The sequence below is a fragment of the Gobio gobio genome (assembly GCF_949357685.1).
Source record: "Gobio gobio genome assembly, chromosome: 21".
NCBI lineage: Eukaryota > Metazoa > Chordata > Actinopteri > Cypriniformes > Gobionidae > Gobio > Gobio gobio.
This window is the reverse complement of record NC_137117.1, coordinates 6,260,709-6,275,219: the sequence shown is the minus strand read 5'-3', so window position 1 is coordinate 6,275,219 and position 14,511 is coordinate 6,260,709. Positions and strand designations below refer to the sequence as shown.

The window sequence follows — 14,511 nt, the reverse complement described above, 5'->3', positions numbered from 1 at the left end:
AAAACTGAACATGAAATAAATATTTCCAGATAATTTTCTAAAGTTTGCTTGGCATTAGTGGCAATATAAAAGCTACTTATTCAAGGATACAGTAGTCATTTCCCTTCAGAGATACATTAGTATAATTCAGTCCTACTTTAACTCATATAGACCGATTTCCCTCAGCCATCGCTTGTAAAGGTTGTAAAACCTCTCCGTTCTTTCCGTAAAGAAACCTGCCCTGCATGATGTGTCTGCGTGAGACTGTTGCTTACTTTCTACTTCAAGAAGTCAAACTAACTTTACTTAACTTTTTTTTGTGCTATAGCATGATAGGAACGGCTCGCGCAAATCTCCTCCCCCTTTTGGTGAACGTGGGCAAAGTAGCCTATACTACGTTGTTTTGCGCGCTTTTTTTTTTATAGTGCTTATAAAAGCTCCGAACGCATGATGCATATAATTCATTATTTAGCCTAATTCACTCACCACCATATTTGTTACGCCGTGTCCACTCGGTCCGGTCCGCTGCAGTGAGAGAACTAGAGTGAGCTCTGATTGGTTAACATCTTAAACTTACGCACAAGAATGTTGTAGTATTCTGAATTCAAATATAAATAAATAAATAAAATCGCAGCCTTATGCGCATGTGCTCAAATCGCGATTGCGATTAATTACACAGCCCTAACATACACACACGCTAGGGTTGGGTACCGAACTCGGTACTTTTAAGGGCACCGAATTACTTCGGTACTACCGAGTACAGATTCACATTAAATCAATCTGTACCATATTTCGGTACCTGAGAACGCATATTGTGATATAGACGAGTGTCTGTGAATATTAAACCGCAAAAAGACTATTTAAATACTGGTCCTGCGTGTCTCTGTGCGAAGCGAGTAAACGCAAAATGTTCATGGTGTGAACGCACAGTAAAAGTGTTCCCGCCAGACCCGGGTATCGGCTGAATGGATTCGAAAACGGTAAACTCAACTGTTTAACTCTAGGGGAGACGGAAAATGGCGCGTTCCTTTAAAGACCGTGAATTGAAATGTAAACTATTTTTTGATTGAATTACTGACAATCCAGAGAATCTTGCTGCAATGGTTTGGTCCTGATCCGACTAGTTCGCTAAAGTAGTTTTCAGAGTTCCCACTCTTTCGTGAACACCAGATTCAAGGACTTTTTAAAGCACCTTTTATTTTAAATCAAGCACAATAAATACGCTAAAGGTGTACCTGTGTCTATCATTACTGCAGTAACGCTAAAGCACATACTGACAACTAATATACAATTTCTAATGAGGAAAAATTATCAATTTTACAAAATTCAATGAGGAAAGAGGCTGGTGTACAAAAGCGAGCGAGTTTTAGCGAGAGATGCAGTTTGCAGCTCTTATTCCTGCTTTTAACATTTATTTCACACTAGTTTTAGTTTTCTTTTTTATAAATCATTACTTAATTAAAACATCCAAATATAGAGATAATATTGTATACAAGAATTTTCCAATTAAATGAAAAGATATGGACAAGTTAATTGTTAAGCATTAAAAATGTGCTAAATTATTTATTTAATCACCTGTACATGTACTTTTTTAAAAATAAATTTGACTGGGATTTTCACGCACAACCATTTCTAGGGTTTACAAAGAATGGTGTGAAAAGGGAAAAACATCCAGTATGCGGCAATCCTGTGGGAGAAAATGCCTTGTTGATGCTAGAGTCAGAGGAGAATGGGCCGACTGATTCAAGCTGATAGAAGAGCAACTTTGACTGAAATAACCACTCGTTACAACCGAGGTCTGCAGCAAAGCATTTGTGAAGCCACAACACACACAACCTTGAGGCGGATGGGCTACAACAGCAGAAGACCCCACCGGGTACCACTCATCTCCACTACAAATAGGAAAAAGAGGCTACAATTTGCACAAGCTCACCAAAATTGGACAGTTGAAGACTGGAAAAATGTTGCCTGGTCTGATGAGTCTGGATTTCTGTTGAGACATTCAGATGGTAGAGTCAGAATTTGGTGTAAAACAGAATGAGAACATGGATCCATCATGTCTTGTTACCACTGTGCAGGCTGGTGGTGGTGGTGTAATGGTGTGGGGGATGTTTTCTTGGCACACTTTAGGCCCCTTAGTGCCAATTGGGCATGGTTTAAATGCCACGGCCTACCTGAGCATTGTTTCTGAGCATGTCCATCCCTTTATGACCACCATGTCCCCATCCTCTGATGGCTACTTCCAGCAGGATAATGCACCGTCACAAAGCTCCAATCATTTCAAATTGGTTTCTTGAACATGACAATGAGTTCACTGAACTAAAATGGCCCCACAGTCACCAGATCTCAACCCAATAGAGCATCTTTGGGATGTGGTGGAACGGGAGCTTCGTGCCCTGGATGTGCATCCCACAAATCTCCATCAACTGCAGATGCTCTCCTATCAATATGGCCAACATTTCTAAAGAATGCTTTCAGCACCTTGTTGAATCAATGCCACTTAGAATTAAGGCAGTTCTGAAGGCGAAAGAGGGTCAAACACAGTATTAGTATGTGTTCCTAATAATCCTTTAGGTGAGCGTAAATTGGAATATCTTCCTCCCATAATGCTGTTTTGTTCTGGCTTTGGCAGTGCATGAAGGCTAATGTTTGTAATAGCACACGCTACGCTAACAAAATGCAGTTCATGCTTAATTCAAGCACTTTCAAGGACCTGTGTTTGTTTTCAAGTACTTTCCAGGCCTTGAATCCATTTGTCTTCAATTTCAGTACTTTCAAGAAGCGTTAAAAAAAAAGAGTTAAAGAAGAGTTAAAAAAAAAAAAAAAAATCTGGTCCAGGGCGACCCTTAAACCTACGCCTGACAGTTTAGGGGTTATGAGCAATTTTGCACTTTTCGCCACTGTATTGCCCACCCCCAGGGTCAGGCCAATCAGGGCGGGCCGTGTGACATTGTGAGTACGACAGTCTCTACGACTTACGGTTTGGTCTGCCTGATCACTTTTATGGGGTGAATGCGGATGCTTCAACTCCTAATGATGTCACTGAGAGACGTGTGTGTGGATACTGACTCTCTGAGGGTTATCAGATCCGTCTTCAGTCCATCATCGCGGTCATTCCCCGCTGCCAAATTACACCTGAAAGAGAGAGCAAAGGCTTTTATTTGAACACTATATGGCGTCCGAAATAAATTAATGTTGGTATCTTCCTTTATGAGATCTGCCAGACGTCGGGCCAGTGACTTTAATGTTCACAGATCCTGAAGTGTGTGACGTCTTCACGGTGTGGTTTGTGTGAGTGGCCTGACATGTCAATGTCTACAATCTATAAATCTTTATGACTCATTGCATAGCGACAGCAGGTGTATAGCTGGTCGAATATAAGCCCCTCAGCTCAGGGCCGGCTCTAGCTCTTTGGTTGCCCTAGGCAAGATTGAGTTTCGCCCCCCCCCCCCTTAATTGTTAAAATCCACCGGCAAATAGTTGCCAGTGTATAGGTGTCATTTTCCTTCTGTAAGTATTTTTCTAGATATTATCCATGTTTTATATCTTAATGACACACAAGCATACAACCAAATAAAGGATTCAAGAAAAAAAAAAGTATTAACTTCCTGTCACATGAGACTGCCAACTTCCTACTCCTACTTCCAGGGAGCACAACGAAGGCAAACCCTCCCAAAGAAAGGATATTTTCATGTTCCTAATAAGTATTTTTAGTTGACATATATATATCAACGTAATCATGAAGGTCTCTAGAATCATCCAAACAAAACAAATCTTACAACAGATCTATAGTTTTTAGTATACTTAGTCAAACATAATAAATTTGATTATGAATAAAGATTGATCTGTTGAAAGCAGTTATTTTGAGTTAGATGCTAAATGTTCTCCTCTTATACATATTTGACATTGAAGGGGTGCATACAACATATTTGCCCACCGGCAACTATAGTTGCCACAGATTCAAATACGATTTTCAAGAAAAAATACAAAAACCTGGGGAAAATAAATGCAGAAAATGCCATTCAGAAAACAATTGGGCACAAATGGGTTAAGTATTTATAAAAACTATATAAACAAAAATGCTCCTATAGTTACTCCAAGACTTAAAAAGCTAATTATGACTTAAATGATACACAAATTATGACCCATAAACTGGATTAACTATACCCTCTACAAACAAAAGTGCTATTATGGATACACTGTACTTACCACTACAAAAATTAAAATATATAAGTTCTTGTAGCTCTATCCCTTTCTTAAATAATAAAAGATGAACAGTTGTTTCTGGCATTTCTATTCACCTTCAAAATTGACGCAGCATTAAAATTTGGCTCGTCTGGATTTCCTTATTGTCAGTGAAATGCGTAGTAATATGTTGATAACTAGCTAGCTAGTGATAGCTTAGTGACAGCAATAAAACGTCCAATGCCGTCCAATATTAGTTGATAATATCGATAATACGAAGTAAATTTATTTCGTTTGACAGCTTTATGGCTGAGATGAGAAGACTTACCTCTATACTGGGCTTTCTTTTGATCGTCTGCCTTTTTCTTTTTCCGTCCCTGTGCACTCGAGGGTTTAGACCACATTTTTGAAGAACGCGCCAGTGCTGAGCACTTGCACTTCCTAACGCCTGAACGCCTGTGCTCGACAATACTCACTATCAATTCAATCTAATAATCAGGTTAAGTAATTAAACGTGCGGCTGAGGGGGCGCCCAAGGATGATCATGTTTAATAAACAGTATGTTTTATTTCGCTTGTTTTAATTCTATGCTTAATGGGAAGTAAGTTAAAGGGCGCCACTAGAGGGCGCCTGCGCGCGCCCCCAACACATTTGTCGCCCTAGGCAACCGCCTAGCTCGCCTATAGCAAACGCCGGCCCTGCCTCAGCTGATAAGGGACGGCGTGTCCTGTGGTTTCAGTGTAAATCTGTCGAAATATTGACAAACTGTAAAGAGATTAACCATTTGAACTATTCAGAGAAAGTGACTGCGGCCGGTTTGGTGTTTCAAATCTCAGAATACGTATGTAGGTCTGAAATACCAAACTCTCTCTCTCTCAAAAAAAAATGAAGAGTACAGAATTTTACCTTTTAAGGAAGAGGCCGTCACTGTGGTGGTTCCCTTAAGGGTAGATTTCTGTACCTCAAAGTCAGGGGTCGGCAAGTTCGGTCCTAGAGAGCTGATGTCCTGCAGAGTTTAGCTCCAACCCTACTAAGCCACCACAGTATAAAACTCATGGGTCTCACCATTGTTGACCACAAACTCACATAAAAAGCCAAGAGTCAAACTGCCCAACTACACGAAACACTGATCTCCACAATGGTGACCGAACATGTTCAATAAAGCATCTAAACCTGTTAATTCTCAGTAAGAGCTTCTATAGATGTCTCTCAGGGTCAAACTCTGCAGGACAGCGGCTCTCTAGGACCGAACTTCTGCTCTAAAGTAGAGGAAAACAATGGGATAACTGTACCCTACAGACCAATTGTGTACTTTTAAAGGTACAGTTATACATTTTGTTCCCCGAGGAACCTCCACTGTACCTTTTTTCTGAGAGTGAAGGTGTGTTGAAAAGGAATAGTCAGTCAGTATTGACTTCATGGTTTGTGGAATATTTCCAGTTATTGTGATGAACACCTGTGTGAACTTGCGGTCAATGCAAATGTATTTCAATAAGCTTTTCAAAATACACACAGTTTCAAAGCAGCTTAGAAACGATGCTGCTATAGTGATCCCAGTGAAGTGCTCTCCGAAAGCAAATGCAACGAGTTTGCCTCCTTTTCTCCTGAGAAGATCATTAAGTATTTCACCATTGTTGACCACAAACTCACATAAAGGCCAAGAGTCAAACTGGCCAACTAAAGGAGACACTGATCCCCATAATGGTGACCACATGTGTTCAATAAAACCTCTAAACCTCTGTTAATTCTCAGTAAGAGCTTCTATAGATGTCTTTCAGGGTCAAACTCTGCAGGACAGCGGCTCTCTAGGACAGAACTTCTGCTCTAAAGTAGAGGAAAACAATAGGATAACTGTACCCTACGGACCAATTGTGTACCTTTAAAGGTACAGTCAAACGTTTTGTTCCCCGAGGAACCTCCACTGTACCTTTTTTTCTGAGAGTGTAGATGATTTTAGATGCCGTCAATGGATCTGGAGTGTGCACATAATTTGACCTTTGACCTCCAGCAGATGTGGCGACCGATTCATCGAAATGAGCTCACATTATCTGTTGCACAACAGCGAGTTTGAGTCCAAATTCCCCAGATCTCAATCCACTCGAGCATCTGTGGGATCAGCTGAACAAACAAGTCCGATCCAACTTACAGGACTTAAAGGATCTGCTGCTAACATCTTGGTGCCAGATACCACAGCTCGACGGGTCAGGGTGTATATTTAGAGATGTTTGAACACTTTCTGTATATATTTCCCTGTGAATGATCAGATCGACACACTTTTGTTTCCGATTTTTTATTTTCAAAAGGCAACAAATAATTTAAAGCGGTTTGTACAAAGCTCGAGTACAAAAGCTATTTCAGAAATATTGCTCTTTAAAAACACTCTGTGACTGGAATACTCTATAAAAAAATCAAGTAAAAATCCTCTTTTCATCAAAGTTTTAAAGTTCATTTAACCCTCAAGCCCCCCCTCGCATACCAGCCCTTAACCGCGCCCTCATGGACACATTTGGGCACGATGGTCACTTTTTGTTATATCACCATCTTTGATCAAATTAATTCTATCAATGTAAGCATTTTTTTTTGTGATTTTTGGGGTATTAATGAATTTATTTACCTCTAAAAGTTCCATATTTTTTATGTTATATTTAATATTTCTTTAACTTCAGTAAAAAAAACAAAAACATATCAGCAAGTCCAGAGAGCCACAAGCTAAACATGTGGTGACCTCTGGTGACCTGTGATAGTATTAAAAAAGTAAAGCTACAATATCAGCAGCCACTAGATGGCAATAGAGCTCAACGGCTGCAGATGGGCGGAGTATATTTAATAATATTTTATTTATTTCAAAAATAAAAAACAAACTCTCTGTTCAATGCAATGCTTTTGTGTGTGTGTGTGTGTGTGTTTGTGTGTGCGCCCGTATGTGTGTGTGAGTGTGTGTGTGTGTGTGTGTGCGAGCCAGTGTGTGTGTGAGTGAGAGAGTGTGTGTGTGTGTGTGTGTGTGAGCCAGTGTGTGTGTGAGTGCCTGTTTTTTATTTAACAAAAATAAAAAAACAAACTCTCTGTTCAATGCAATGCTTTTGTGTGTGTGTGTGTGCGCCCGTATGTGTGTGAGTGAGTGTGCGTGTGTGCCCGTATGTGTGTGTGTGTGTGAGTGTGTGTGCGCCCGTATGTGTGTGTGTGTGTGTGTGAGTGTGAGTGAGTGACTGAGTGAGTGAGTGAGTGAGTGAGTGTTTTTTATTTGACAAAAATAAAAAACAAACTCTCTGTTCAATGCAATGCTTTTGTGTGTGTGAGTGTGTGTGTGTGAGTGTGTGTTTGCGCGTTTGTGTGTGTGTGTTTGTGTGTGTGTGTGTGTGTGTGTGTGTGTGTGTTTGTGTGTGAGTGTATGTGTGTGTGTGAGTGTATGTGTGTGTGTGAGTGTGTGAGTGCCTGTTTTTTATTAGACAAAAATAAAAAACAAACTCTCTGTTCAATGCAATGCTTTTGTGTGTGTGTGTGTGTGTGTGTGTGTGAGTTTGTGTGTGAGTGAGTGTGTGCGCGTATGTGTGTGTGCGCGTATGTGTGTGTGTGTGTGTGTACGCGCGTATGTGTTTGTGAGTGTGTGTGCGCGTATGTGTTTGTGAGTGTGTGTGTGTTTGATCTGTGTTGGATTTATTGATTTTGAGTTTTTTCCACTGATTCCAACGGGAGCCCATGTTTGTCCATGAAGGCGGGATTAAGGACTTTCCCAAACACTGTAGAATCGAGTGTGTGTGTGTTCAGTATTAAAAACAAAACCTCATTCGTCCAGAAGACGGCTTTAGGGTCAAACACACACATCTCTTGAAGGAGTGAACTCTGACCTCACGTGTGCCCAAGATCGCTTGAATCTGCTCCAACATAACATCCCATTTGTAATTCACAGAAAAAGCACACACACGTACACACACACACACACACACACACTCTCACGGGTCCACGAATGACACCATGATGTATCGCGTCCCTCGTGTGGTGGGCAGGCCCTCGTGGTAGTGCGTCAGGCGGCCCGGGTGCATGAAGGACCAGCCCTTCCTCGGAGACTCCACCTTACAGTCATAGCGCAGGAACCGGCAGCCTCCACCCTGACACACACACACACACACACACACACACACACACAGAGAGAGAGAGTGAGACACACACACACACACACACACAGAGAGAGAGAGTGAGACACACACACACACACACACAGAGAGAGAGAGTGAGACACACACAGAGAGTGAGACACACACACACACACACACACACACACACACACACACATACGTGCGCGCACACACACACAAAGCTCCAAAGTCCAAAGTCCAGCTGTCGAGTGTATTACCCCTCTGGTGCTCTTCCTCTAGGGGTTGCATTGGTCATTAGTGACCGGACACCTAAACATTAAACTTCCTCCACCCCAGTAAAACCAATGCAATTTATTTTTCTTCAATAATATTTTTTCTTTTTAATTTTGTATTTTGAGATGATTTGTTGGTATTTTTTTATATTTATGCAATAATTATGGTCTATTTTTGCCATTGAAAATTATACAAACTTTTTTTTGTAATTTAATTTTTTTTTTTAAATTCAAAATATATATTTTTGAAGTCAGATTAGCTCCTCTTTTGGAATTATTTAAGAAATCCTGCAACCATGTGTGTAACCACTAGAGGTCTCTATGGAGAGGATTCACTAGTTCTCTTTTGAACACATTTAATTATTTTTTTCTTGTTCATGGATTTGAATATATATTTAAAAAATCTCAAAGACTATTTATTATAAAGTTTTAGATTTTTTGTTGTTGTTAGAAATATAGATTTTTTTCTGTGAATTTGTGTTTTTGCAGATTTCCCATTCATTTCCTATGGTGGTCATTCTTGACCGAAGAGCTCAAGTGGGAGTATTTTTTTTACGACCAATTATCATGCTCGAATCATGACCTCAATTTATTTACATCCCTAATGCTAGAAAAGTCACCAAGTTTCATATCATTCTGATGAAGCTGTGATTTAAAAAAATTCAAAATGTGGTTCATAGGTTTTTCATAGGTGTGTGTGTGTATAAGTGTGTGTGTGTGTGTCAATATCACACTCTTGATGTTTTAGAGTGTCACCCCTTCACTGCTGTGGACTTTTTTTCAGCATTGTGGCCGATTTATAGATTGTACACACAAATATTCAGAGAATTTTTGTGTTTTTGCCGATTTCTCATTCATTTCCTATGGTCGAAGACAATGAACACTACTTTTTTTTTTTTACGACCAATTAGCATGCTCGAATCATGACCCCAATTTTTGTTGTGTGTTTACAGTCCTAATGCTAGAAAAGTCACCAAGTTTCATATCATTCTGATGAAGCTGTGATTTTTAACATTTCAAAACTGTCAGAAATGACTGAAGAGCACCAGAGGGTTAATTAATGTCTAAATGAAAACATGTTTCACACTGTGTCCTAACCAGAGAGACTCCGCCCACACTCTCTTCTGATTGGCTCACAGTGTGTGTGTGTGTGTGTGTGTGTGTGTGTGTGTGTGTGTGTGTGTGTGTGTGTGTGTGTGTGTGTGTGTGTGTGGATGTTTACCTCATAATCTGCGCCTTTGCTGTTGAGGGCGATGTTGATGGTGAAGGTGGAGGAGTCGTGATGTGGGCGGAGCGACGGCTGCTCGTCAGGCCGATAACGAACCACAAAATTCATCACAGCCTGAGCCTGAAGCACAAGATGCAGATGTGATGATGATATCAGAGTCGCTGTGTCACGACCCCTGACCCCTGACTCACCTTGGGATAGTACCCTGGGTAGAGCTTCTCCGTCACAGGAACGATGTAGTCCTTGAGGAACTTCAGCCACTCTTTCTCAAACTGGATCTGATTCATGTGAATGTCCACTGTAGGAACGTTCTCATAACCTCCGGCTAACCGCTCGTCCTGAGACACACACACATACAAACACAGATGAGCTGCTGGTTACACACACACACACACACACACACACACACACACACACACACACACACACACACACACACACACACACACACACACACACACACACACACACACACACACACACACACACACACACACACACACACACACACACACACACACACACACACACACACACACACACACTAGAGGTCGACCGATTCATCGGTTTTGCCGATTAATCGGCACCGATAGTTGATTGGTGGAACAATCGGTTATTGGCAAAAATTATCACCAATAGTTTCTAGGAGTGCTCCGATTGATCGGCAACCGATCTCGATCGGTCGATAATCGCTTTGGGATGATTGATCGGCGGTCTCCAAAAAGGCCGATCTCATGAACCGATCGCGGCTGACGACACATAAACCCGCACCTGCCGTGAGAGCTCGGGCATGATATGCAGCGACACCGTCTCATTCTCTTTCCAGCGCGGGTAAAATAATTATAATGCTGAAGGTGAGGTACAATTCATATTTCTATGTTAAATAACTTACGCAGTCATTTGAAAACGTTCTGTGGGAAACAAGTTCACAAACAGCGCGCGTGAATCACCGCGTGCGCGCGCACTCTCTCTCTCCCTTTCAAAATGCTCAAATGGCTTCACATCAGCGCATCGCATCTGCACTGAAATCCAGCTGCTCAGTTGACACAGGATTTGCCACTTTGCACAATCGAGGCAGTGTCGCATCGTCACTAAAGTTTATCATTTGCATTTATTTTTAAGTCTTGCCAGTGTTCAAACCGCTCAGCACTCGCGCGCACGGTCTGGAGAGACACACACACACACAGGCCATCTCACAAAAAGCTTGCGAGTACAAATTGCGCTGAAATGGTCAGATACACACAAATGTATGTACTAAATGACCGTCTTGGCGAGTGTGCACGTAAACCCCGTCGTGACTCGCGAGTGAACGTTTGTGCAACTGTAACCGTATCCGTGTTCGCTCTTAAAGTGACAGCTGTCGAATAAACTGCTGCTGTCTCTGAGTTTCTCTTTGTCTTGTGTTGTTTGATGAACCTTTATGACACTCACTGCTCTTGAATGACTAACTTTTGCAACCTTAAGTGTAAGGATTAATCTAATATAATTTATTCAGGGAAGACCAATATTAATTTACATTTGATTTCTTCTTAAATGTCTTTAGTATTTCTTACCTCAATACTAATGTTAGACCTACCTGAAAAATTGTTTTTAAAAACAAAAATGCACTGCATGATCAAATATTTAGGTGAGATAATTATATACATTTATTATATACATTTATTTGGGAAAGATGGCCTACAGTAGCCTTAAGTTATCTCATTTTCTAAAATAAACACTTGGAGGTTCTTCACGATCTTGACTCAGTTAATTTAGAGTTAGTTTCATTTCTAGAAATGGTGCAAACTCTGCAAGATTATAGATAAAAGATTGCCATTCCCCTGCCATTCTGTGATCGGCAATCGGCAGATCATGAAATTGGTGATCGGTAATCGGCCCCAAAAATGCTGATCGGAGCATCTCTAATAGTTTCCCCGCGTTGCGTCCGTCTTTCTAGATGGGTGCGCTGTCATTACACAGTACCAGAGGTGGACAGTAACGAAGTACATTTACTTGAGTACTGTACTTAAGTACACTTTTTGAGTATCTGTACTTTACTGGAGAATTATTATTTTTTTATTATATTTAATATGTTGTTGGATTTGTCAGTATTAGTTCTTTACTAGTAGTTCTAGTGGTTTTCTTAACTAAAACTAATATTTTACAGTGCATTGATTTATTTATATTTATATTTAATTTTATGCATGCAAGTGGCCACTGCACTCACCCCCTGTTGTGGTTGTGGAGCGCCTCAGCACTGGAGAGGAACCGCGTGTTGTTATCGGAGTAAATAGTGGGCGCAAGCGGACGGCGAAGAAGTGCGGTGGTTGGTTACTCCGCTTTAAAGCTTATAAAAAATAATTTGCACACAAAAATAAACTAAAACTAACCCAATTCAGGAGCCAGAAGACGCAAATGAGAAGTTGCACGCGCTGTGAGAAGAGTGTGTGTGTGTGCGCTCATCCGAAGCGCGCAAACTCAGATTGCGCGCAAATATTGAGTTCTCTTTCAAGTCTCGCGCTTAAACGGACAAATTCACACAAAAATGGTCAACATGAGCGTCTTGAGTATTCTAGCAAACTAATATTCCTGCTGTCTGTGCTTTTAATGTTAATCAAACATAGGGTTGGGTACTGAAATCCGGTTCCAATATGGCACCGGTACTTATATAACCGGTATGTACCGGACCGAATCAGAACGCAGATTTCGGTTCATCATTTCGGTGCCAAAATTCAAACAAGCTTTCGCGTGCTTTGGCTGGCACCGAGCCAGAGACAGACGCTCAGCGATGGTCACATCACAACTCATGACAACTATTCAGTGTTTTCAACGACATCATGTTTATTCCAGGTTTCAGACATTTAAATGTTCATAAGTCGGCTACTAGCAAAAAACACACCCTGATGTCTATGAAAGCGGCAATGACAATCCTTTCAGGCGGTTATAATTTGACTAACGTTACGTGTTTTATTCACATCAGATACATGCACATTATATAGTAGCTATATAGTTTACTCTATTCTTCGTCCAGTTCACTGGTCACTTACTTTCATGTATTTTGTAAGACGAGAATGAACTCAAGTGTTGTAAATCCGACAGATCTGATTCTGAGGCGCAAACTAACATGGCGCCGCCCATTGCGCTTTATAGATCAACTAACACACATTCACTCACACATTTGAACATCAGATAGTTCGTGACACAGTTAAGAAGTTTGTGAATATTTTGAATAAAAATAAAAAAATGAAATAAACCCGATACAGCTGAGCTGTCAGCGCTATTGCGGCCGCTGTTGTCATGTGAGAAACATGACGCGTCGTCATGGAAACATTAAGGCGATGCGTTCTAAAATATTTAGCCAGAGAATATGATCATATTTCAAAATAAAGCTGAAGCTCGAAGCTGGTTAGTAGCATACCAAGAATACAGACGACTGCTGTTATTACTGTAACTGTTATTTAGAGTTATATTAGGCTTGTTGTAGTTGGGTGGCTTAGGTTTTACTGTGAATTTGTAAATAAGTCAATTATAATTTGTAAATAAGTAAATTGTGTTTTGTATTTATTTATATTCATACATTTAAGTATACATTAAACTTTTAATAAATGGTTCAATTTAAATAAAAAAATAAAAAGCCATTTAATGTCATCCACCTCGTTTTGTGGCCTTTTAAAAAAAAAAAAGTATCGGTTCAGGCACCGTTTAGGCACCGTAACTGTTTTAAAAGTATCGGTTTGGCACCGGAATCGAAAAAAACCCAAACGATACCCAACCCTAATCAAACAACACAAGACAAGGACATCACTCACTGCTCGTGCTTCTGTAACTTTAATAACGATCTTTAATTTATACAGTCAAATATGCAATGCTATTTTACATTTGATTACTGATATTCAATTTTTGAGAACTAATGTTAGACCTACCAGAAAAACCTGAAAAGCACTGTTTATTTTATTAGCATCTTTGCTCTGATTGTATTTATTTGTGCTTTTGCATAGTTCGATTATTTGTTTTTATTTTCTTTATTTTTATTTGACAGTAGTTCTTTTTTCCCTGAATATAGCACATACAGACTGAACCATGAGAAATTTGAATAGCCTAAATATTCACATAATAAATATGTATTACAGGCCCCCAGTAATTATTCTAGAAATAAGTTAATTCGATAAAGGTAACCTCTTTTGCTGTATATTTTTGATGGTTTGAATGCATATTCCTACATGTTTTACCATTTATGAACTATCATTTATGTGCCCTATATCATCTCCATTCATATCTATGCAGCCAATAAATAAATTACTACTAAAGTGCAAAATTGTTTACAAAAAACAAATTTCTTCATGGATCTACTCACTTAAACGCTCTCAAAATGCACCAGATTTATGCATTTAAAATGAACAAAATCAGAGCACACGCTGCACAGAGAGCACACACACATCAGATGTTTAAAACACGCTATGAATACTGAACACTACAGTACTTGATGCCAAATCATTATAAAGTCATTCATTTCTTGACTAGATGCTGCATTAACAGGTAAAGAACAGCAGTGTGTGTGTGTGTGTGTGTGTGTCATCGAGGCTGAGCGGACGCTAACATTAGCGCTACCTCAAGCAGTTAAAACAATGCGATAAAAACACACTCAAGTCCGACCCAAATGTTGCACATATCACATTAGTGATGTGAGAATGTATTGTTGTGTATGTAATGATGTATTGTTCATCGTTAGTATGTTCATTTCAACATTAAATTGTTTGAATTTTTATCTGTTAAC

At 40.0% G+C, this 14,511-nt stretch overlaps 1 protein-coding gene across 1 annotated transcript in view; it reads right to left on the bottom strand.

Moving 5' to 3' along the window:
* Window positions 1–6,467: 6,467 nt before the first annotated feature.
* Window positions 6,468–14,511, bottom strand: part of plod3 (procollagen-lysine, 2-oxoglutarate 5-dioxygenase 3) — a 39,004-nt gene continuing 30,960 nt past the window's right edge. The window contains 3 exon segments of the mRNA XM_079802761.1: window positions 6,468–8,270; window positions 9,753–9,878; window positions 9,950–10,096. Coding sequence (XP_079658887.1) covers window positions 8,115–8,270; window positions 9,753–9,878; window positions 9,950–10,096 — 429 coding nt within the window. The 3' untranslated portion in view covers window positions 6,468–8,114.